At 46.5% G+C, this 24,548-nt stretch overlaps 1 protein-coding gene across 1 annotated transcript in view; it reads left to right on the top strand.

Annotated features, from left to right (window-relative positions):
• The window catches only part of EPHB1 (EPH receptor B1), a 285,588-nt gene that overhangs the window by 127,523 nt on the left and 133,517 nt on the right, over positions 1-24,548 (top strand). Inside the window, exon 4 of the mRNA XM_073803646.1 lies at positions 18,836-18,991. Coding sequence (XP_073659747.1) covers positions 18,836-18,991 — 156 coding nt within the window. The remainder of the gene's footprint in view (positions 1-18,835; positions 18,992-24,548) is intronic.

Below are 24,548 nucleotides of genomic sequence, written 5' to 3'. Positions count from 1 at the left end.
AGGACAGCATTCTGGGAAATGTAGTTCTCCTGCTTCCAGCCCCTGAGGGGAGCCTGAGGGGAGCAGAAAAGGTAGGAAGTGGATGGGGGCTGATTGTCTAACAGACAATGCGTTGAGAAGGCAGCGGTCACATGTGCAGAGGTGGGACCCACATCGGGGAGGCAGGAGAGCACAGAAGGCACCAACAGGGTGGGTGTGCGCAGAGAGCTCAGAGCTGCACAACTTCTGGGGGAGGGAGGGGAAGGAGAGGTGAGGCCTGGGCGCCTCCCCGTGAGGCAGATGAAGCAGCAGCAGGAGTGGGGTGATCGGAGCAGGATGCCTAGTCTAGGAGGTGCTAAATTAAGGCTCTCCCTAGCACAGGTGATGGGCAGTGTAGGAGGGATAAACTCAGAGCTACAGCAAATCCTGTATCGCCCCAGAGGCCCCCTAAAACTGGGTCAGGGCCAAGACAAGAGCTTGGGGAAAGCCAGGGGTTTCCGTGGAAAGACTGCAGGACCACCGTGGACAAACACGAGAGCACAAGAGCCAATGGGGATATAAGGACAGTATTGTAGTGAATTTAATTCAACAAGTACCTGAAGCCACCGTCTGGGCTTTACAGGACTTTGACATAGAAGGGTACAAACGTGACCTGGATACAGCCTCAGCAATGTACTGTTTCGTGAAAGAGGCCGAACGATGATGGTGACGGTGGTGGTGAAGATTCTGGTGAGGTTGATGGTGATGAGCTAACTAACTAACTACCTGTTGACTGCTTAGTATACAAACAGTTGTTTTACATGGATTGTCACATCTACTCTCCAACAGTACAGGTAGGCACTATTAATGTTACGCACTGTCCTTATGTACTATTATTCTTCTAGCAGGTAGGAACTACTGTATTCCTAGTTTACAGGTGGGGAGCCTCAGGCTTCGAGAAGCTAGTGACTCTGGTCACACAGCTTATAGGAGGTGGGGCCACTTTCCCTCCCTGGGCCCCCTGACTCCATAGGCTGCACTGTAACGCAGGCAGACAGGACACAAATGCATGGGCAGTGTGCTAAGGGGGAATTCAGGGAGGAGACATTCTCACCAGCCGGGAAGTGGGGGGCACTGGCATGGGTAGGGTGGCATGAGCTAAGCTGGAGGGAATGGGCACATTTCAGGTGCAGAGCTGGGTGAGAAGGGCCTGCAGAGAGTGGGATTCATGTTAGCGACGTCTTGGAAGGTGACAAGTCATATAGTACGGAAAAGTAAACAAGAGGTCTGAGCTCTTCAATGTTTATCTGGCTTGTACCCATTCTTTTGCCCATTCAACATGAGTACGTGAGTGCTGGCAGAGGCACACAGGGTACTGGGAGCAGCTTAGGGGGGAGGCAGGCCGGTAAACAGTCACACCCGGTGTGGGCACACAGAAGTCTAGAACAGGTACAGAAGCCGCAGTGCCTCCAGGATGAGGGGGCCCTGAGCGGTTCTGACACATGGATGGAGCGCCTCAGGCAGCCGGGCATGGGTGTTTAGGGGCAGGGAGAGGCTGATGAAGAGGCTGGAAGGGTGAGTAGGACCACTGATCCCAAGGGGCTTGGAAAAGACACAAACCAGGCATAGGACTTCATTGCCAAGTCAGAGGCGCCTTCGGAGCCTTTAGACAGGAAAGTGGCATCGATTCAGATCCCTGTTATTGGAAGATTTCTCTGGCAGGTGTACAGGGGAGGCAAGAAGCAGTCAGGGAAATCAGGGAGCTGGTGACAAGACAAGGGCCTGAACCAAGGTAGAGACAGAAATCAGGAGATTTGACAACAGCGCGGACAGATGACAGGATGTGGAGACAAGTGGATGCGGGGAGTGGGGGGGAGGTTAGGGAAGTAACAGATGTGGGACATCTGCTGGTGGACCATCCACAGGATGCGTCCTAGAGGCAGAGGCCGAAAATACAGAAGAGAGGATGAGACCATTAGGGCAAGGCTCCAATCCCAGCAGAAATGGGGCTGAGAGTGAGTGGGGGTGGCGTGGGGTTCATCTCCATCACAAGGAACATCTTCTCTGGAGCCTGGGGAGGGGCAGGGGGGAGGTGGTGAGCCTCTCTCCTGCTGTTCTCCTGTGTCTCTAACTGGAGATTTTTTTTTACATCTTTATTGGAGTATAATTGCTTTACAGTGGTGTTAGTTTCTGCTTTATAACAAAGTGAATCAGTTAAACATATACATATGTTCCCATATCTCTTCCCTCTTGTGTCTCCCTCCCTCCCACCCTCCCTATCACACCCCTCTAGGCGGTCACAAAGCACAGAGCTGATCTCCCTGTGCTATGCAGCTTCTTCCCACTAGCTATCTATTTTATGTTTGGTAGTGTATATATGTCCATGCCACTCTCTCACTTTGTCACAGCTTACCCTTCCCCCTCCCCATATCCTCAAGTCCATTCTCTAGTAGGTCTGTGTCTTTTTCCCTGTCTTACCCCTAGGTTCTTCATGACATTTTTTTTCTTTAATTCCATATATATGTGTTAGCATATGGTATTTGTCTTTCTCTCGCTGACTTACTTCACTCTGTATGACAGACTCTAGGTCCATCCACCTCATTACAAATAGCTCAGTTTCGTTTCTTTTTATGGCTGAGTAATATTCCATTGTATATATGTGCCAAAAAAAAAAAAGAGAGAAGGAATCTAACTGGAGCTTTTAATTGTGTGTAGTAGGCAAGTTAGTGCTGTGTGGGTCAACTTAATTAAAGCCTGCACATTGAAAAATGAGAAATGATAATAAAGGCCAAGTGCGTTCATCACATCTGTCCCGCTGGCTCCATCCCCAGCTTCCTGGGAAGCCTGGAGTAGCCCGTGTAGACCTGGTCTCCATGGTCCCCAGTCCCATCCTGGGGCCCCTCACCTCTGAAGAGCAGGTGATGATAGCAGTTCAATGAGCACCTTCACAGGGCACGTTTGTGGCAGCAGAACCGTGAAATAGTGAATCTAGGAGGTGAGTAAAATCTTTGCTGGATTTTACTCTCTCCTTTTCAGGACAGATTTTTCCCTTTCTTTCTTTCTTTCTTCCTTCCTTCCTCCCTTCCTTCCTCCCTTCTTCCTTCCTTCCTTCCTTCCTTCCTTCCTTCCTTCCTTCCTTCCTCCCTCCCTCCCTCTCTCTCTCTCTCTTTCTTTCTTTCTTTCTTTCTTTTTTAGCTCAGAGATATGCCAAGAAAATGAAATAAAGTAAAGGAGGGAGAGAGAGACCAAAGTGCTTTCAATTTGAATAGCTTTTTCCCATGTGAAAAAGCAACAGTTCATTGCAAAATATTTATCTTCATCACGGCTGGTATCATTATTGATGGAGAAGCCCTACAGACTAGTGGGGAAATCTCTGTAGGAGGCCTGAATCCAGATGAGCTGAGTCTTCACCTTGCCTTCAACATTCTGGCTGAGCACGACCTTTAATTTCTGGGTGCCCCCAGCTGACCCACGGGTACAGCCGGAAAGGACAGTGCTCGTGGTTGGGTTAGCCGCATGGAAGTGGGAGAGGTCCTCCATATCAGGGAGTGAGCTCCTTGTGGCTGGGACTGCTTCTTGCTTGCCTTTGTATTATGCGGGGCCCCTGCTTAGTAAAGGTGTGTACTGAATGGCTGGAGGATGGATGGATGACCGTGAGAGCGAGCGTGTGCTAAAGGGATAGGCGGGTCACTGAATCCAGTTCAACCATTCATTTCACCAAAGGGGTCAGCGTGGTCCAGAGAGGGGGCTCACACCCATCAGCGGCACAGCTGAACTGAGGTTGAGCCCCTTCCTTCCCAGGGACTTCTCTGTCCCTGTCCCTTCTGCTGAGAGATGTTGTAAGATATAAATGAGAACGTGCTCTTGCAGCTATTTTTGCTACTCAGAATAAAAGGAGTTTACAACAATCAAAGTGTCATTTACCATGACGGATGTCTCAGAGGCTCAGGTTAGCAACCATGGGAGCTGTAATTCACATGAAAATCAAGCCTTGTGTGCGTCCACCAGTCAACAGCAAAGGTGCAGAACTGGTCTTACTCCCCCCATTCCCATCTCACAGATGAGCCCACTATGGCTCAGAGAGGCGACAATGGGTCTTACCCAGGACCTCACAGGCAGCAAAGGTTTAGGAACTGGTTCTGGAGCCCCGGCGTTTGGAATCAACACTCAGGGTGAATTTTGCTCGCCCGTTGCCACGTCCTGTGACACCCTGGGCCACGTGTTGAATGTGCAGCCATGAGCAGTCGGGGCCAGGGCTCAGCTGGGTTTTCTGGCGGCTGAGCCGGTTGATTAGCACAGGAGGTGCTGAGAACAGCCCTGACTTTGAGGAATTCCTCGAGGGGAGCTGACTGCATCTTCCCAAGCTTATTACCTGGTCTCAGAACTTTACAGCCACACCTCATAAATTGCTACAGTGTAACATGTGGCTGTTTCCAGGGAAGAGATGGCAGGGTGATTTAGAGCTCCTGCATGCGGGTTTCTATGCTGTGTCAGCGCACGGAAAGCTTCTGGAGGACGGAGGCCTTTATGAATTGTTTTTTGCCTTCACGCTCAGCCACTTTCAGGCCCAGGTTTACTGCTCTGAGGTTGTAAAGATGCCGAGGAAGGGAGCCTGGGCCTGATTTTGCCCGCGACTGCCTCAGAAGGCACCTGCTGGCCTGGACAAAGATAGCATCACGGATGCCTGACAGGGGACAGAGCTCGCCCTGTCCTGAGGGCGTGGGTCAGAGGTCCCCAGTACATCCCTCCCAGCAGCAGAAACAAGGCATCCAGGCACTGCCTTCCTGCATCCGTCTCCCCCAGGCAACCGGCCTCCCCTCTCACGCATCCATCTCCGTGCTTTACCGACACCTCCTCTGCCTCATGCCGCTTTCCTTCCCCCAGGGAGTGCTATGGGTTTGAAATGATGGTCTTTAATCATTTCTTAAGTGACCAGCCCAGAAATCATTTCTTAGTGCCATACACACAAATTAAATCATAAATCCACACGGGGCCCTGCCTGAGAAGGACGGAAGTACAGCCTGATTTGGAGCAGGGAGGAGGCCTCCGTAGGAGACAGGAATCAGCCTGCGCCTGGAGGGAAGGCCAGGGCCTGGGAGAAAAGGAAGACACGTCCTACCATCTGAGCGGGAACTGCTCTAACAAAATACCCCAGACTGAGGGGTTTAAACAACACACATGTATTTCTCTCAGTTCTGGAGGCTGGGAAGTCCAAGATCAAGGCGCCAGCAGATTCGGTGTCTGGTGAGGGCCTGCTTCCTGGCTTGTAGGCCGTTTTCCCATTAAATCCTCACATGCCCTTTCTTTGTTGCTTGCGGGGGTGGGGTGGGAGGTGGGTCTCATGTCTCTTTTTTTTTAAATAAGGGCATGAATCCCATCATGGGGGCCCCACTCTCATGATGTAGTCTAACCCCCATTACCTCTGAAAGGCACCACCTCCAAATACCTATCACATTGGCGGTTAGGACTTCAACATATGAATTTGATGGGGTAGGTGAGGGACAAACATTCAGTCCATTGCCCTGTCCTGAGGGCGTGGGTCTACCTACTAACTCTCCTTCTTCAGAAGGGCCCTTTTGTACTTCTGTTATTCTGCTCTGGACAAAAGAGGTCTGAGAGAATGCAGACAAGTGGGTTCAGGGCATTAGAAATGTGCTTATCTCAGGGTTAGGAAGGCTGGGCAGCCCCATCCAGGGCTGAGACACCCATATCCTGATATTCGGAATCAGCCAGGTCCAAGAGTTTCTTTAATTAGCTCTGGGAGGTTGGAAGGAGGTGGGAGAGTGAGGCAGGCGCTCATCAAGAGAGACTCAGCCTTGGGGGATGCAAGTGTGTGTTCCTGAAACATCCATGATTCCTACTTATTTCAAGACTCAGTGCAACATTCTGCCTCCATTCAAGACTAATTCCAGCCTATTTGAAACAGCTGATATCTCTCCCCATGAAGACAAAGTCTTCTCCTTGATTAGGTTGGTGATGGGCTTACAGCAAGGACACTAGCAAACTACTAAACATCCTTGACTCTTTCCCAATCACCATGCCTTTGCACATGCCATTTTCTTTGCCTGAATGCCTTCCTTCATTTTATCTACTTAGTAAACTCCTATTCATGCTTCAAAACCCAGATCAGCTGTCTTCTCCAAGAGACTTCTCCTCTCTCCCAACTAATACAGAGAGGGGATTGCCTCTTTTCTCCCCACTCTTATACATGCTTCTCTTTTCCCATTAATCATGCTATTTTATAATTACTGTTAGTATTTTGTTCTTTCATTAGGCCTGTGTTCCTTGAGAATGGGGACCTTAGCTTACTCTGCTCTGTATCTCCGGCTGCCTGCCTAGAGCCTGGATCCAAGGAATGATATTTCTTAAGCTGTGTAGTCAAGTGATTGGAGCCCCAAATTGAAAGAGCTGCTGCCTAGCTCTCCTTTGCCTCCAATATGCTTTGTTTATGTAAGTCACTCAGCTTCTGAGTTGAAAATCCAAGTTTCTTTCTCTGCAAAATGGGAGGAATAAAACCAGTGCCTTCACTATTTCAGAAGTCTGCAAAGAAGATGAATCTGAGAGCGGGTTGGTGGGGAATGTGTCGAAACCCTTTAGCTTGAAAAAATCCATTAAGAAGTCAAGGTGTTCGTATTGCAATTATTATTTGATTCCCAAATGGTGAGAGTGCTTCCAGAGATGTGCTTTGCTTGATGAACCAATACATTCTCAGCCCCCACTGATGAATTTGGGAATCGAATACCTGTCATCTTGAAATAATTGACACATCTTGGTGAAGCGCTTATATTCCTCTGATGAAATTCTGGAATCTTATTGAGAGCAAGGAGAAAGACATGTTACACGGGAGCAATATTGTTTTATGGACCTTTATCTTGGTTATTAACAAATGAGTGTTACGTGTAGAAATGGTGAAGGGGGAATTCAGTAATGAAGTTTCATAGGATTATAATGATTATTAGTCTGATGACGAGGAAATCCAGACTTCAATGCATGTGGTTTCCTTGGCCCTCACTGCTCTGTGCCCCCGATGCTGGAGGACAGCAGGCTGTCCTCTGTTCCATTCTGAAGTTATCTGGGAAGTTGGCATAAAGGTAATAGCCTCTTTTGGCATATTTGGACTGAGATGTAGTAAACAATAATAATTCAAGTGCCCATATGTCATGTCTATAGCAAACATCTTATGTTCTAGGAAGCTGGCACCCACTGGAGGTGGGAGCAGTGACTGCCAGTGAATACTCAGCCCCCACCTGCTGCTGGGCTGCCCACGTGTCCTCTGGAAAATCAGCCTGTCTCACCATTGACGCTGCCTTCCTTTCCCTCTGCCCACCGGAAGCCACAGGGAGGATGAATTTGCCTTTCAGAGCAGGCCTCTGCAGAATGCCCAGCAACCAGACATCACCTTTTTACACGTGGTCAGGAGTCCAGGCAGGCAGGGGGACTCAGAGGGCTCAGAGCCAGTATATGACATAGACCATAGCTGGTTTTCCTCCCTCCCCTTGGAAGCAGGGAAAGTAGGGCAAGATGACTTCAGTGAGCAGGAAAGCAATACATCTTGTCCCTTTCCCAAGCCTCTCATCCAAACTCATGTGCATTTGAACACGTCACTCTCAAGCCTAAGTGCACAGGCCCATAAATACAGAATGCTGCCACCCCCATGAATAAGTTATCTTAGTAAATATAACCGGGAAGGGTATCAGCTTTGAAGCCAAGCAGATCTGGTTTTGAATTCTGCCTCTGCCACAGATTAGCTGTGAAATACCAGGCAAGTTGTTTTACCTCTCTGAGCCTTAATGTCATTGCCAGTGAAATGGGAATGATACTATCTTTCTTACAAAGTTTCATTGAAAAGAAATGGTATGTTAGGATTACAGTTGTCTATGAGAAAGGGAAAACATGTAAGATAATTCGGTTTTTAAAATATAGAGATTTGTTTTCTGTCATGGAAAATATATACAGGCTGGTAGAGCACTCCATAGCCTGGTGTTAGAGACCCAAGTATATTCAAACTTGTTGCTCTGATATCTTCACAGCCCAAGATGGCTGCCTGAGTGTCAGCCATCATGTCTACTTTCCAGCTAGCTTTCTCTCTTGACAGTCACTGCCCAGAAGTCACATATGCTTCTGTTTACATCCCTAAATCTTAGCAATTCAAGCTGAGGCTCATGCATTATTAAACCTTGATGAGAATGTTCCATGTGGTGGGACAAATGTTGACTATAAAAAATGTAGAACATTAACAAGGTGATAACACACTGCCTATAGTGAACACATTACAATTTTATAACAGAATAATATTAACAGCTACTTTTAATTGAGTAGTTAATACATGCCAGGAACTGCACCCAACATTTTATATTTATTATCTCATTCAATGATCAAAACAACTCTTATTAGATAGGGACAGTTATTCCATTTTTACAGATGAGGAAACCAAGGCTCAAAAAGATGACAGAACTTGCTTCCTATGGCTCTGGAGTAGTGGAGTCTGTAACTCAGAAGCTGGTATTCCTTCCCCATGAAGTTATGTTGGCATAGTTTGCATTTAACATGATATACACTAGTTTTTATTGGTTGCAAGGAAATTTATTTGATTTTAAAACATTCCAACCAATGAGTCAGGCAGGCTGTGTTCAATTCCTGGCTCCACCACTGGCTGTGGAGCCTCAGACAAGCTGCTGATCTTGTTTGAGCCTCAGTTTCCTGATGTGCAAAATGGGAATAATTGTAGCATATGCCTCTTAGGGCTGTTATGAGTATGAAGTGAGGTCATGCTGAGCACACAAGTACCTGGCCCTTGATAAGTGCTATTTAAATACTGATTGTTATTATTAATAATATTGACACAATTTTGTAACCAATTTTAGCCAGTGGAGGTCAGCTTGGCAACCCACAGACCTTGCCTTCGAAGGCTCCTGAGGGTGGGAGGAGAGGGCCCAGCATTACGCCCCAACTGTGCTCTGCAGGAAAGGCTAGTCTCTCATTTAATAAGAGGCCTCTGCTGGCCTGACCCAAAGGCTGGCGGGGAGTGGGTGGGCAAGGAAAAGCAGGCCCCTTCCTCTGCAGTGGAGGGTTAGGGTAGTAGGCTCCTGTGAGCCCTTCAGCCCCAGACTTGTTTTGTTTGGGGAGGTACTCTCCCAAGCTGCCCAGGAGGGCCTGTGCCTGCTCTCCCCACTCCTTCCTCCTGGCTCTCCCGGAGGTCGGCACCTGCCACTCCTTCCTTAGGCCCTCCTGCATGTGGTGTCTTCAGAGGGATGGTTCTCTCGGCCTCCCCTAGGTATGCACCAAGATCTAAGTGCTAAGTGCACCCTTCACACCTCTGATCTTTGCTGGAAGCTTCCCCCTTAATCATGTTTAACTGACAAATCTGAAGGCAGCCGGTGATGCTAATGTATATCCAGGAACTGCAAATAGGGAGGACACAGAGCACTTTGGAAATTACCTCTCAGCACCTGGGAATAAATGGTCACTCGAGAGAATACAACTGTTCAACCCTTTTCTGCCCTTCCTGCAGCAGGAGCCCTCTCCCAACTGCTCTGATTTACAGCTGCTGGGCCACTCACACGGCCTCCAGGGGTCCAGTGCCTTGGGCGGCCCTGCTCAGCTGCGCCCAAGGATGGCATCCTCTCTATTCCAGAATCCATGAGCCCTGTTTCCCTGTTCAGATTTGGTGAGGTTCCTAAGCAAAGTCATGGGTCAGACAAAACATATTCCTCCAACTTTGTCGTCCTTCAGCCTTTTGGATAAATGTCATGTTCACTCCTACTTGGAGAATCTTTTGGGATGAGTATAACCTTATTATTTCAATACTGATTATTACTCACAGCTATTTCCTGTTTTTTGGAGTTGACACTGGGACTTGCTGAGTGGTACACCCACTGCCACTGCAGTTTAGGAGCTGAGACAGGGCCCAACACACCCTCCTGGCAAGGAACCCAACTGATTCCTCTGTGACCTTGGACAGGCCCCTTTTCTCTGACACTCTGCAGGAGGGCCCATGCCACACTCTTTGTGCCCCCAGGCCAGGCCAGGGCAGCATGAGGGAAGGATTGCTGTCCTTTATCTGTCAAGACAGCTCTGGTAATCCAGCTTGAGAATCTCAGCCTCAATGCTTTTGCTTTGTCATTACCAAAAAATAAAAATCATCTATTTTGCTCACTTATCCCACTTGAATGGTGTGTAACAGTGCCATAGATTGATGGTGTTTATGACTTTGTGACCTAGGGAGAAGCTGGAAATTCCACTGTGCCCATTTCTACTCCTGGGTTTCTGTAAAGGTCACAGTGAAATTATTTTATCAAGTACACCGCAGAAGGGGAAAATCTTAATCTTATATTATACATATGCAACACTTGACCTTCTCTTGAGATGTGGCACCTCTTAGCTACACTTACTTAAACATAATGCAGCTCTTCCCCGGATGCACACAGAGAGAATAATTAGGTGCTGTGGCATTCCGGCTGGAGAGGAGTCTGTGCTGTGGGGCTGACCTCAAAGACGAAAAGGAAAAGGAGTCGAGGTAGGTAGGGACAGGGATGGAGAGAGCACCCCAGGGCTGCAGCGGGCTTGTCCTGATGAGGCAAGTGGAGCGGACTCTGTGGCTTCTTCTGGTTCCCCCACTGACTGCATCTCTGGCCAAGATATTCATTGCCTTCTCTGGTCGTTAGTTTCCCCATCATAGATCTGGGATGTGCCAACTTTGATCTGTGGGTAGTGGCTGCCTGGGACATTGTGTTAAAAGTTCTAAGCTCTGGTCTGGGTTGAGTGGGAATGAGTGCCATGATTGATTAGTGATGTCAGTCATGGGCAGCGTTGGGGCTTGGTGATCATAGCTACATGGGCTAACCCTGTTCTAGCGTGTTTCTAAGGTCTTTTTGCAGCCTGACTGCATGTGATTTGTGGACTCACCAAAGCCCTGGGGTGAGGAAGCTTAGAAAAGGGGAAACAATAACAACCTTCCCTGAGAGAAGAGTACTATTTGCCTTGTCAGGTTTTGGAGCGGAAATGATATTTGTGTGATACATCCAAACACGGTTCTTTTTTTAGTATTTTTCACATCGGCTCTGTGAGAAGCGGAGAGACTAGGGGACAGCAGTGCTTTCTCTGGGTGTGATGACTCCCCAGACCTGGCTGTCTATGTGCGTGCAGGTGGCCGGCCCTGCCCCGGCCACAGGAAAGAGCGAGGAGCCCTGGGTGGCTTTTCATCATTGTCTAGCCTTGAGAAATGCAGTAAGAAGTCACCTTCGTTTATCTTAAAGACTTGCTATAAACTATATTTTAAAGGGAATCCATCAAGGTCTGTGTCAGGGGAATACTTAAAAATAAGGCTTTTCTCAAAGGGTAAAATAAGCACTTCAGTTCGAAAATGTGGGAAGCAGCCTGACTGCCAGCATATGTCCCCTTGCCTGCTGCCCAGAGCTACCAGATTGACGGCGCTTTTAGAACGCTGGCAGCCGGGCTCTGACGTGGGTGGAGACAGGGCCTGGGGAGGGGACATGTGGGGATTCCCTGCCCTCCCCTTCCCCTGGCATAGCAGCAGGGGGTCTAGGCCCGGCAGCCCTGTGGCCTAATGGATCGGATCAAGATAGAGAACCTTGGGGCCCTTTGGAGTAGCCAAAGCGATCTGACTTCCTTTCTTCTGCATTATAAATAGCAGTGGTGTAAGCATCCGTTAACATAAATCTTTTTCCACATCTCCTTGCTTTTTCTTCAGAAGTAGAATTGTTGGATCAAAACTCTGGACATTTTGAAGGTCTTAATGGAGAAAAGTTTTAAGAATCCACACTTTGTAGGAGAGTGCCAGTCACCTCTTACCCTGTAATGTTAAGATCTTGTCATTATTGTTGTTGTTATTATTTTTTTAATCGCAGCTTTTATCTTTGGGTCTTATCACAGCAGGCCTTCAGTGAACTTACAATTCACCCAGGCGCAGAATGCATGTGCCTACGTGTAAGGCCTGTGCTCAGTACCAGGGAGAGGACAATACAAAGATGGCGACACCTAGCATCAGCCTTCAGAGAACTTTCAATCTAGTGCAGTAGTTGGAGTGCTGGCTGGCTGGCTGGCTGGATGCCTGGGAACTACTTCTGTGCTAGTGGTTTTCTCAACACATTGCCCTGACTATAAGGGGAAATGGGGGTTTCACCAGATCCTGGGTCCCACTGGGATGGCCTGGGGTTCTTCAGGGAGACCCATTTCTGGGAAACGCAAAGACTGTTTATAAGCATAGACAAGGAACCCCGGCACACATCCTTCCCTGGAGTTTCACACCTGGAGTTCCAGAGTCAAGAACCCCTGGGGTCAGCCCCCATAATGTGAAGATGAGGGAGGCATTGAGCTGCAGGTGTGATTCTAAATACTGTACGGGGCTCAATGAGAGGCCACAAGACCTGTGAGTAGAGCCGTGCAGAGCTGTGCGCATGCTCTGCAGGAAGCTCTTGTCCCCATCCCCTGCCCCACCCGCCACGCCTATCCCAGGGATCTCAGCATCTGCCCAGAGCGGCTGGCTCTTTGCTTGTCTTCCAGAGCAGCAGCAGAGCCTGGAGACCAAGGGGAGCTTAAGAGGCAGTGAGCCCAGGGCTGTTTACCTCTTTCTTCCCCACCAGGAACACGAGCCTTGCCCCTCTCACTGTCACCTCTCGAGGCAGGCACACCGCCCGAGCCAGCTGCTAGGCTGCACCTGCCTTGAGAAAAAGGCACCCGGTTCTTAAGCAGGGGATGAATATTCATTGGCATGAACCTTTGCAAACTCATTTGGGGAAAAAAAATTAGATCAGGAGCAGTAATCAGATTATTAAAAAGAAAAAGCAAGGACAGAAGACAGCGGTGGAGGGAAGCATCACATTTAAAATGCAAGGAGAGACTTCCTTCCTGCAGAGAAGCTGGGACCCACCCCTGGACCATGCACCGGGAATAGTTAAGCGCTCCCACATTCCTGCTGCATAAAAATGTTTTGCGAGGCTTCTGTGGAGGGGGCAGGGGCAGAGGCAGTGTGCACCCTCCACGTACAAAAATTATAAAATAATGTTATGAGGTTTTCATTTTATCTTCCTTGGATATCAGGAAAAATTGTGAGAGCTAAAGAGGCTCTGGCGAGTGCTGAGTGACAGGTTAAAGGGCTCCAATAAAGATTAGATGGTCCACTATCTCCTGAGGAAATTGCATAAAAGTGGTTATTCCCTCTTGCTTCTATTAATTTCCTCTTCCTGGCTGCTTGGAAATGCTTCATAACCTGATGTTGCAGATGGGGACGAGAGGTGCTTTCCATTATCTCAATCACTGCACTGTTTATGAGACACTTAATCTGTTTCTTTATAAAGTAATAGTACTGTAGGTGATGGATTTAGTGTCACTGGAAGGCTGTGTGCAGGGATGGCAGGGGACGGGGTTCTCAAGAGCACCGTAAACACTAGGTAATTTGTTACATCTCGAGACTCTGAGAAGTTGGGTGGGCGTTTCAAGGTGATCTTCTGGATATCAGCTGGAGGTCACGCATACCAGTCCCTTCTTGCTTGAAGGGGGAGGGAAGTGCTGCATGTTTTGCTTGGGGAATGGAAAATGCACACATGCTTAGGGACCTCACGTCTTATCTCTTCCTCTCTGCCAAAGTCAGAGGCGGGGAAAGAGGTGTGTATGTGGGGTGCCACTTAAAAGCTGCATCTATCACCTTGTCAGAACTGTGATCCCCTACAATGGAGGGAAGTCAACCCCCTTTTCTTAAGGAAACGAAGCCATCCGGGCTGCGCTGGTGTCAGAAATGTACAGCCCTCCACCTCACAGGTGTTCCATGGACAAAGGTCTTGTGGGAATACACAGCGACTCTTCCTTTCCCACCCACCTCCTGGAACAGTGATGAAACCCTCCTGGCTGAGATGGAGCTGAGCACTGTCTGACCTAATTCCCCTTCCTACCTCTCCTGTTCTTCCACCTCTTTCTTTCTAGCTTTGTCTTTGCCTCTCTTGAATCTCACCTCGTAGTCCCCACAAGAAAATGCTTTTTCTGGTCCTCGTCTCATAGCGATGGATCCTCCAAGTCAGCCACTTCCTGCCTGACGGGTCCCCCACCCCAGCCCTGTGCACACATAAGCATAACACAGACGACGCTGTGTGGGAATCAGCCAGCGTTCCATCGTCTGCCTCCTTCCTCACCCCCCAAGGAAGGCGGGCACTTCCCAGGGTCTGTCCCCCACCCTCTGTGCTCTGCTCTTTTCCTCTAGCAAGGTGCCAAGCTCACCTAGATCTTCTGTAAAATTTAGTTGAATGAGAGGTTCATGACTGTAGTGACAATGCTGACCATAATTTTAAATCAAGAGAAAGGCAACCCCTGAGTTTGGAAATGATATTAAAGCAAGTAGCTGTGCTATCCACTTCGAAATTTCTTGACAGTGTGGATACGTGCCTGATTAGATGATCACAGTATTTAATTGTTATTTTTTGAGCCTGCAGGCAGATGTGAGGTCTGCAGGCTGCTGGGGTCCCCACCATTCTCCGCTGTGTTACTCCCAACCACTTTATATATTCAGGTGATTTCTCTGGGCTGAGGTGATTGCTTTTACCTCCCTTGGTCTAAATATTCTTTGTTACACTCTACCCAGCAGCTCCACGTATCACCTCTAATTAAAGCTGCTTTTCCTCAAGGAGCAGCACAATTTTCTTATTTATTTTTCTATGTAAATTTGTAGTAAAATAACAATCTTATTCACTTCTATTTCTCATTAGTGGCGTCTGGTACAAGGTGAGTTAAAAAAGGCTTTGTGGACTTGCCTGGCACTTTAAGCATTATTTAAAGCATTAATTCAATGAGAAAATATAGTCCAGGTGTGCTTACAACTTACAGTCCACTTTGTCACTCTCTCACTTTGTCACAGCTTCCCCTTCCCCCTCCCCACATCCTCAAGTCCATTCTCTAGTCGGGTCTGTGTCTTTATTCCCATCTTGCCCCTATGTTTTTCATGACCTTTTTTTTTTTTCCCTTAAATTCCATATATATGTGTGAGCATACGGTATTTGTTTTTCTCTTTCTGACTTACTTCACTCTGTATGACAGACTCTGGGTACATCCACCTCACTACAAATAACTCAATTTCGTTTCTTTTTATGGCTGAGTAATATTCCATTGTATATATGTGCCACAAAGCGAGAGAGTGGCATGGACATATATACACTACCAAACGTAAAATAGATAGCTAGTGGGAAGCAGCCGCATAGCACAGGGAGATCAGCTCGGTGCTTTGTGACCACCTAGAGGGGTGGGAAAGGGAGGGTGGGAGGGAGGGAGACGCAAGAGGGAGGAGATATGGGAACATATGTATGTGTATAACTGATTCACTTTATTATAAAGCAGAAATTAAAACACCATTGTAAAGCAATTATACTCCAATAAAGATGTTAAAAAAAAGTTATAGGCCAAATGTTCAATAAATGAACCTAGGCATACTGTTTCTTTATAAATTAGGGAATGCCTACACATAGATTTTAATAAAATTTTAACTTATGAAATGTGAATATTAATGAGTTTCATCCATTTTTTAATTATCGATCAAATATATTTTACAGATATAATGATCCTCCCATTATACAAAACAAAAATAATCTGTGCAGAAACACATTCTTCCATTTGGTTCCAGGATTTATTTGCTGACTTTGGGACTCTAAGTTTATATTCTAACCCTCAATTCTAAAAGTTTGTTGAAAGAAAACTTGTTTTTCAAAAGGGACTGGATAAATGGAGGTAAAGAGGAATTAGCACTATTTAACACTTACTGCGCATAGGTAAATTTTCATATTTGAGTTTAATAAATTCTAATGACCTGTGGGAGTTGTTGTGAGAAGTGTTAAATTTCTTTTTTATGGATACTTTATACAGATGAGGAAGTGAGGATTACATAGCTTGCCAGTGATCACCCAGCTAGGATCCAGCAGAGCCAGGAATTGGACCCGGGACTGTTTGATCACTACCTGGTGCTCACTGCCCTGGGGAAGATGGAGTCATACCCCCTCCCAGGGCCTTTCACCCTAACCCTTCTCTGAGCTTCTCTCTCTTAAAGCTCAGCTTGGCCTCCCTCTCCTTCATTTCCTCCCTCTGTGGCTGTCAGAGTCTAGAGCCACCCAGTTCTGCCTTCCTTCATCAGAAATCTCAGAGGAAGACACTTTCTAAATCCCTCTGCTACTTGTGGACATCAGGATGGTTGTTTATGCTGTTAACTTATTAAATGTAAAGCAAGGAGGCTTTTAAATGTTGGAAAGAAAGTGAAAACACCTTGTGTCTCTTGGATTGATACATTAAGAAAATTACATGTGGCAGGGCTCCAGTGAATGCATGAGTCTCCACATTCCTCTCCCCCACTTTCCAGGGAAAGAGCTTCCACTGGGTTTGGGCAGCACAGGCCTGGGCTTTCTCTGTGTTCTCCAGCTCCAGAACTGAATGGGGTGCAGAAACGCTGGGAGATTTACAATAGAAAGGGCCAAGTGCTTCTCATGGGTGATAAGGAAGAGATGTGGAAAGAAGAAAGGGAGAGAGGAGGAAAGAAATAGGGGGAGAGACTTCACTGAGTGGGCTTGGAAAGATAGATCAGCAAGCCAAATTCTAGGATACTAGGTGTACCATTCAGAGTTTTCCTTTTGGTGTTTTATTTGTTGAGCCTTTCGTAGAGATTGAATTTTTTTTCTTTCTACTAAGAAGTTTATTTGAATGTACTGAGATGGGTAGCAAGTGGCCCATTTTTACATGGGTTACAACAGAAATCCTTAAGAACCTTATTGTAGCACCTAGACAACATTTACCTCAGTACGTTCCGTGGAACTTGAATCCCAGGAGATGCTCTACAGTATAGGGCTTCTTGGTGAGAAAACACAGCATTCTGTATCCCATTTGGGGAAATTCTGAAAAATTCTGTAATAAAAGATGAGATGAACTTTTTAAATCCACAGATTCAAAATATCTGACCACAGACCCCTTTTGTAAGTAACAGGTGTTAACAATCCTAAGGACATGGACTCCGTTGAACACTCTTGGGTTATGCCATTCCAGAACATTCCATTTCAGAAATTCCCTCCCATTCAAGATGAGCTTCTGCCCCGGGGCACTTCCAGAGTGACTGAAACCCGATACCTCACGTCAAGTGAGCAAAGGAGTGAGAAAACTTACCCAGCATAGGAAACGGTTCTTCTTTCTTGTCTTGGTAGAAAAGCTGTGGATATTATTCACATAGTTTATATGTATATCATCGCTATTACTTCTCCCACTGTGTGATTCTGGGCAACTCTTTTAACCTTTCAGTGTCCCAAAATGGAGCTAATCATAGCTACCCCATAGAGGAATGCATGCAAAGCACTTAACAAGAATGTTAACGGATGGTGGCTACTGCTCCTGTTAAAGAATACTCTGCACTTTCCAGGAGGGAACAGTATATTTGGGAAGATGAGCTTTGTATAAGTAGAAACCTTTATAATGGTACATCTACTATGGCAACGATCACATTGTATTGCAACTGTATGACCTCATTGGATCAAGAACTCCTTGAGGGCAGGCTCTGTTCTCAAAATTCCCTGGATCAGGTTCTCAGCAGGGTCACAGTAAATGTCTGTTGAATGAATTAGTGAAGTATGTAAGAAAGCCAAATGAGTTGACCATGAAATTAGTTTTACCTGGTCTCAAAGGAGGATAAGCCAGAGCAGGTTTCTTGGAAGAAAAGAGTCAGGAGAGTCAGGAGCTGAGATAGCGAGGAAGGGCCTCAGGGAAGCAGGGCAGGCAGGGGCAATTTTCTGTGGAATCAGCAAGGCAGAGACCAGATGTCTGGAGTCAAAGGTCTCTGTAGATGAGGCATGGTAAAAGCTTGAGGGATGGCCTAGAGCCAGACATTTTGGGGCATGGCTTTTCACAGGCTGACCCATGGAGCAAGGAGAATAAGTGCCTCATATCTGAGCAAAGCTCCAGTGGGCATCAGGCTATACCAGGTGTTCCCAATCTTCCCCACTGACATGTACATGATAGATGACACCAAGTGCATGACACATTCCCTGGTGCACTGCCTACAAAGGCATCCTGCTTTGCCCCCCTCCCAAAGCATTTCAAAATGCAATTAAGGGAGAATGTTGTTGTTAAGCCAGTAACCTTGAAATCACTTTCAAGGTTTTTCAAGGAATTTCAAGGAATTTCAGCCCTTTACCACCATTCATAATAAGTGTTAACACAACTCACAGTTTCCCTCATGTGTGTTGAAACATGGGATTTAAGAACCATGGGTCCAGTTCATTGTAAACCAGGACCTCTTTCCATCCGAGGCCCAGGTGAAATTTCTTCACTGAGTGAATCAGGGTAAGGCCATGACTGTTAACAGGTGGAAGAGGGAGGGAATAACCATTTATAGAGCACTTATGCCTCAGACACTACGCTACACATTAAATCATTTTCTCAATTAAATCTCTTGACGCACCTGAAAGGGAAGAATCATTATTCATATTGTTCAAGTGAGAGAAGCCATTGGTACCAGGAAGGTATATTTCACTAAGGATGTTTGAAGATTTGGAAGTGTTAAGTAGGGGTTGCCTCAATCCGAAATGCTCACTTTTTTTTTTTTTTTTTTGGCGGTACGCGGGCCTCTCGCTGCCGTGGCCTCTCCCGCTGCGGAGCACAGGCTCCGGACGCGCAGGCTCAGCGGCCATGGCCCACGGGCGCAGCCGCTCCACGGCATGTGGGATCCTCCCGGACCGGGGCACGAACCCGTGTCCCCTGCATCGGCAGGCAGACTCCCAACCACTGCGCCACCAGGGAAGCCCAATGTCCTTTTTAAGGTGACAGAATGTTTCATTTTCAAGTTCCAGGGAAGGGCCTCTGACTGCCACTCTTCCATTAATTCTAAGATGGTCTCTTTGTGTTACAGCCTGCCCTGCCGGGATGTTCAAGGCCAACCAGGAAGCTGAGGGCTGCTCCCACTGTCCCTCCAACAGCAGATCCCCTTCAGAGGCATCTCCCATCTGCACCTGCCGGACTGGCTATTACCGGGCAGATTTTGACCCCCCAGAAGTGGCATGCACTAGTAAGTATCTAGCAGGGGCTCTGGGGTGGGGAGTTTGGTTGTCTGATAGTGCAAGTGGTGGGCCTAGGGCAGGGAAGACTTAAGACAGCATCCTCCAATTGCATAGTACAAAGCGGAGACGTTGGCTGTGGTGCTGAAACGGACAGCTCCTCGCTGGGCAAGCAGCGCCCCTCTTTCAGTAGTACCGGGTCAAGACTTTTTTCTTGGCCCCCTCCTCTCAGATGGGAGGGCCTTCCTCCCACCCAAAGAAGACAACTTATGCCCACCAGATGGTTAAAAAATGTCAACTGGAGAGTTCTTTGAGTGCAAAATCAAGATGCACCAGGATGTTGCAACAATTCCTAGTAACTCTTCCAGTCACCTCCTCCAAGAATCCCCCTTGGTCTTGACAGATGAGAATATCCTCTCTTTTCACTGGGCTTCCTGTATCCCTGTGACCAGGCTCCCTCAAAACTCTCCTGATTTCATTACTTGTCCAATCATTCTGCACTTGCCTTCTTGGTTACCCAATGAAGGTCCTTGTGTGCCAGCTCCATGTATTCATCTCCCTGTGTCCCTTCCAGTGCCTAGTGTGGTGCATCCATGCCTCTGCCAAATGACAAGACCAGAGTCCTGGCCTGTGTGCACTGAGGCAGAACTTCTAGGGGCTGGGTCCAGAGCGTGAGCTCCACCACTCTCCCACTCTCTGCTGTATAGGGAAGGGCAGTCATCCTGCCCAAAGTGGAGGCAGCAACTCCACTCCCCGAGGAGGGATGGATGAGGGGAGAATTTCCTCACAATCTTCTCCCGTATGATCCACAATCGTGGGGAGTCAGGAAGCACTACTCTCCCTGCACAACACTTTCAAGAACTTGTTCCTCCTCTCCTAAGTGTAGCAGCCCTGAAATAGGGACACTTCTTCTTCTCAGTATTCCTGTTGCATTCAGAAGTCAGTGCTCCAGGTTAATCTCTAATTATGCTAGAACTTTCTTCTGGGTTGGATGCTGTTGCCTGGATCCCTCTGAGCAAGAATCTTCCCTTCGCCTCCTCTGACCAAACTCCTTCCACCCATCCCCAGCATAGAAAGACACAGACAGAGCATTTCATGCCTATTTGCAGTTTGATGAACAGAAAAGATATGACTGAGCTCCAAGTAGAATAATTTCTTAATTCTGGCCTTGCAGTTTACATAATCTTGGCTGGATAAAAAAGAAGAATGAAAGTGTCTTCTAGATCAAGGTCCTAAGGTCAATCAATGCTTAGAGATTTGAACTGAGGAAAAGCGCATCATCTTATAAACTGATTTTTCCCCAGACCTCCCTGGGTTGGTATGAACAAAAATGATTCCATTTCTGCTGACTGGAGTCCCTGTCTTTCTGCTGTGTTATCCCATCTACTGATTTCGGAGGTTCCCCTGTGTGTCTCTGTAGGCTTGAGAAGCATTGTTTAATGTACTTCTTTAGAAGCCACTTAAGGATGCTGAATCTCTGCTGCCTGGATGTCCAGACCAAGGACCAGTCCCCATGATTGCCAAAGCCCAGGTCTCACAGCTTCCCTTCTGGAAACATTCCCCTCCACTCTGCTCATGGACCCTCTCTGATTGGCCAGGCTCCTTCTGCAGATAAATTCATGCAAATAAAATTCTGGGTCCCCAGCTTCCCACCTAGGGAAGTTCAGCAGACACACCCTGTAAACGCATCCAGCCCCTGGACAAGGTCACCTAGAGAGAAGGTAGACCAATAACCAGAGGCAGAATACTGACGTGGAGCTCCTTGCTATACAACGCCTCTCCCATCTACCTCTCACCTGACATCTCCCATCTACCTTCTATCACCTGACTTGATGTGCTTGAACCAACAGGACTTATTCCTGGTATAAACAGGAACATCCCAGAGCCTTCACTCTGCACATTGCAGACCCTTACTCTGTGCTGCTTACCCATATTCTGAGTCCAGCTCATTAAAATCAGACCTCCCAGGCTTTTCTCTCCTGTCCTGGCCCAGCCAACTCTGAGTTAGGGACACCTTCCCACCCACTATGTCCCACCAAAATCTCCGCATCTTTCCCAGAGTGGGGGTGAATGCTGGACATGCCTGGGGGTGTCACCACATGCTGTACACAGCCCTGTGCTCTTTTCCCCCCAAAGGAGAGCTCTAGGGTCAGACCAGAAATCACCAAATCAGAGCCACACTTGCCTGTGAAGGTCAGGCCAAGAGCTGCTCAGGGACACATTGTCTGGCTCCCTGCCCTGGCCAGCAGGGGCCAGTACTGGGTGAGAGGACACAGAGGCCAGGCTGGGCAGCAGCACAATGCTAGGCAAAACAAGTGTAAACAAACCTATTACTTTATTGAGACTCATTATATATTTGATTTATTGTGTGCCAGGGAAGTACTGTATGAAAAAGTCAATTTGTTGGCTTTTATAATCTCATTAGGCTTTCCTTTTAAAGCATTCTATTTGGAGGTGCCATCTGTTCTCTTAAAAAGGCATCACACATCACCACAGTAAATAATTTTTCAGATACAAGGAGCATATCTGGAGCTGTGGAGGTCAGGCACAGCCCTGCACCATGGCCTGGGGCCCAGTTGGTTCTGCAGGTGGAGCAAGGTGGCCAGCATGGGCCCAGCCATCTGACAGAGGGTGGGAGGGGGGGCAGAAAGGGCCCAGGTGCTTGCTCACATTGCAAGTGCATCCCTCTCTCCATCCAAGCAGGAGACGGTGATGGGCCGGTCGGACACTGGGAGGACCCAGGCAAAGGTCTGTTCTAAAATGTACAGGACAGCGGGCATCTACAGTGTTCAGGTCCCATGGGTGTCAGGGAAAGGGGACACAGTGTCAGAAGCTTCCGAGATCCTAGGCCTCAGGTGTCACCTGTTGCCACCATCTTTAAATGAGGTTGTATCAAGAGTCATTCACTGACAATATTGAAAAGGTTACAGAGAATCCTACGATTTAAAATGTACTCTTTTACAAGGCTAAAAATATCTATAGTGTGCTAAAAATGAATGTTTTTTTTTTTTTTTTTTTAACATCTTTATTGGGGTATAATTACTTTACAATGGTGTGTTAGTTTCTGCTTTATAACAAAGTGAATCAGTTATACATATACATATGTTCCCATATCTCTTCCCTCTTGCGTCTCCCTCCCTCCCACCCTCCCTATCCCACCCCTCCAGGCTGTCACAGAGCACCGAGCCAATATCCCTGTGCCATGCGGCTGCTTCCCACTAGCTATCTACCTTACTACGTTTGTTAGTGTGTATATGTCCATGACTCTCTCTCGCCCCGTCACAGCTCACCCTTCCCCCTCCCCATAACCTCAAGTCCGTTCTCTAGGAGGTCTGCGTCTCTATTCCTGCCTTACCCCTAGGTTCTTCATGACATTTTTTTTTTTTTCTTAAATTCCATATATATGTGTTAGCATACTGTATTTGTCTTTTTCTTTCTGACTTACTTCACTGTGTATGACAGACTCTAGGTCTATCCACCTCATTACAAATAGCTCAATTTCGTTTCTTTTTATGGCTGAGTAATATTCCATTGTATATATGTGCCACATCTTCTTTATCCATTCATCCGATGATGGGCACTTAGGTTGTTTCCATCTCCGGCTATTGTAAATAGAGCTGCGATGAACATTTTGGTACATGACTCTTTTTGAATTTCGGTTTTCTCAGGGTATATGCCCAGTAGTGGGATTGCTGGGTCATATGGTAGTTCTATTTGTAGTTTTTTAAGGAACCTCCATACTGTTCTCCATAGTGGCTGAACCAATTCACATTCCCACCAGCAGTGCAAGAGGGTTCCCTTTTCTCCACACCCTCTCCAGCATTTATTGTTTCTAGATTTATTGATGATGGCCATTCTGACTGGTGTGAGATGATATCTCATTGTAGTTTTGATTTGCATTTCTCTAATGATTAATGATGTTGAGCATTCTTTCATGTGTTTGTTGGCAGTCTGTATATCTTCTTTGGAGAAATGTCTATTTAGGTCTTCTGCCCATTTTTGGATTGGGTTGTTTGTTTTTTTGTTGTTGAGCTGCATGAGCTGCTTGTAAATTTTGGAGATTAATCCTTTGTCAGTTGCTTCATTTGCAAAAATTTTCTCCCATTCTGAGGGTTGTCTTTTGGTCTTGTTTATGGTTTCCTTTGCTGTGCAAAAGCTTTGAAGTTTCATTAGGTCCCATTTGTTTATTTTTGTTTTTATTTCCATTACTCTAGGGGGTGGGTCAGAAAGAATCTTGCTGTGATTTATGTCATAGAGTGTTCTGCCTATGTTTTCCTCTAATAGTTTGATAGTTTCTGGCCTTATATTTAGGTCTTTAATCCATTTTGAGCTTATTTTTGTGTATGGTGTTAGGGAGTGTTCTAATTTCATTCTTTTACATGTACCTGTCCAGTTTTCCCAGCACCATTTATTGAAGAGGCTGTCCTTTTTCCACTGTACATTCCTGCCACCTTTATCAAAGATAAGGTGTCCATATGTGCATGGGTTTATCTCTGGGCTTTCTATCCTGTTCCATTGATCTATCTTTCTGTTTTTGTGCCAGTACCATACCGTCTTGATAACTGTAGCTTTGTAGTATAGTCTGAAGTCAGGGAGCCTGATTCCTCCAGTTCCTTTTTTTGTTCTCAAGATTGCTTTGGCTATTCGGGGTCTTTTGTGTTTCCATACAAATTGCGAAATTTTTTGTTCTAGTTCTGTGAAAAATGCCAATGGTAGTTTGATAGGGATTGCATTGAATCTATAGATTGCTTTGGGTAGTAGAGTCATTTTCACAATGTTGATTCTTCCAATCCAAGAACATGGTATATGTCTCCATCTATTTGTATCATCTTTAATTTCTTTCATCAGTGTCTTATAGTTTTCTGCATACAGGTCTTTTGTCTCCTTAGGTAGGTTTATTCCTAGATATTTTATTCTTTTGTTGCAATGGTAAATGGGAGTGTTTTCTTGATTTCACTTTCAGATTTTTCATCATTAGTATATAGGAATGCCAGAGATTTCTGTGCATTAATTTTGTATCCTGCTACTTTACCAAATTCATTGATTAGCTCTAGTAGTTTTCTGGTAGCATCTTTAGGATTCTCTATGTATAGGATCATGTCATCTGCAAACAGTGACAGCTTTACTTCTTCTTTTCCGATTTGGATTCCTTTTATTTCCTTCTCTTCTCTGATTGCTGTGGCTAAAACTTCCAAAACTATGTTGAATAAGAGTGGTGAGAGTGGGCACCCTTGTCTTGTTCCTGATCTTAGTGGAAATGCTTTCAGTTTTCACCATTGAGGATGATGTTTGCTGTGGGCTTGTCGTATATGGCCTTTATTATGTTGAGGAAAGTTCCCTCTATGCCTACTTTCTGCAGGGTTTTTATCATAAATGGGTGTTGAATTTTGTCAAAAGCTTTCTCTGCATCTATTGAGATGATCATATGGTTTTTCTCCTTCAGTTTGTTAATATGGTTTATCACATTGATAGATTTGCGTATATTGAAGAATCCTTGCATTCCTGGAACAAACCCCACTTGATCATGGTGTATGATCCTTTTAATGTGCTGTTGGATTCTGTTTGCTA

Source organism: Tursiops truncatus, chromosome 4 (genome assembly GCF_011762595.2).
Source record: "Tursiops truncatus isolate mTurTru1 chromosome 4, mTurTru1.mat.Y, whole genome shotgun sequence".
NCBI lineage: Eukaryota > Metazoa > Chordata > Mammalia > Artiodactyla > Delphinidae > Tursiops > Tursiops truncatus.
The sequence above is the reverse complement of the archived record's forward strand: the minus strand, read 5'-3'. Positions and strand labels throughout refer to the sequence as shown.